Raw genomic sequence first — 902 nt, 5'->3', positions numbered from 1 at the left:
TTCCTGCTTTGTTTGGAGCCGTGATTTAAATCCACATTTCCCACAAGGAGGCTGTACAGCATTTTGAGATTGTTGATCTTGGTCTCTCCAGCTGAAAGTATTTTGTTTCTTACGCAAAATGTTTGGTTTGAGCCATAGAATAAGTGAAAATGACCTTTCATCAAGCTAGATGCCCACATAAAATAGGACCTTGCTATAAAGCCACTTTAATTATTCAGCTTCTATTACTAGCAACACATTTAAAGATCTGTCGTAAGATCCCTTGCCTAAACTTATAAAAATGTATTTTATTTGAGCAGTTTGGTGTTAAGAGCATCATAGTATATCATGCGGTGGCAGAGCCAAGAGATAGAACTGAGTTATAGTCCAACCATGAATTATGCAAAATATGTGGGTTTCCTTGTTTTGACAGACATTTTGTCCTGGTTTGAAACAGGGTAGAAACCATAAACTTCAGGAGGCTAATTAGAAAGTAATGCCTTTTCATAGTAAATGTAGGTTGTGTCTAATTTAAACTGGTTTTCAGCTATATGCTTCTTTTATAGGAGTTCTTTTTAAATGTGAAGGATATTCTTCGAGCTCCCGCTGATGTGACAGGCCAGTTTCAGAAATGGGAAAATCAGGAAGCAGAGCTGAACAAAAAGTGAGTGGAGCGTTCCTTCTTCTCTGTGAATAGCCACTGTGTAGCTACATGTTTTATTGTTTTTATGTCTTGCAAAATGACTTACTATGTATGTAACAGTATTTCTAAGTCTGTAGCATTTCCTCTGAGTATCCCAACTCTATACAAGCTAGTGAATTTAATCTTGCCACAGCTTTATGGAGTATGGATGGAATTACTCAGTTCCCTTTCATTTATGTTAAATACCTGGCATGCCTCACCGTCCTGTTTGCAAAGGGAA

The 902-nt window shown here is 37.4% G+C and overlaps 1 protein-coding gene across 1 annotated transcript in view; it reads left to right on the top strand.

Annotated features, from left to right (window-relative positions):
- Positions 1–902, top strand: part of CARS (cysteinyl-tRNA synthetase) — a gene marked incomplete at its 5' end in the record, with an annotated part of 25,597 nt that overhangs the window by 12,304 nt on the left and 12,391 nt on the right. Inside the window, one exon of the mRNA XM_010136536.1 lies at positions 546–643. Within this exon, the coding sequence (XP_010134838.1) occupies positions 546–643 (98 nt within the window). The remainder of the gene's footprint in view (positions 1–545; positions 644–902) is intronic.

The sequence above is a fragment of the Buceros rhinoceros genome, unplaced genomic scaffold, assembly GCF_000710305.1.
Source record: "Buceros rhinoceros silvestris isolate BGI_N320 unplaced genomic scaffold, ASM71030v1 scaffold8290, whole genome shotgun sequence".
NCBI classification, from domain to species: domain Eukaryota; kingdom Metazoa; phylum Chordata; class Aves; order Bucerotiformes; family Bucerotidae; genus Buceros; species Buceros rhinoceros.
Note: the sequence above shows the minus strand (reverse complement) of the source record. Positions and strands in the feature narration are given on the sequence as shown.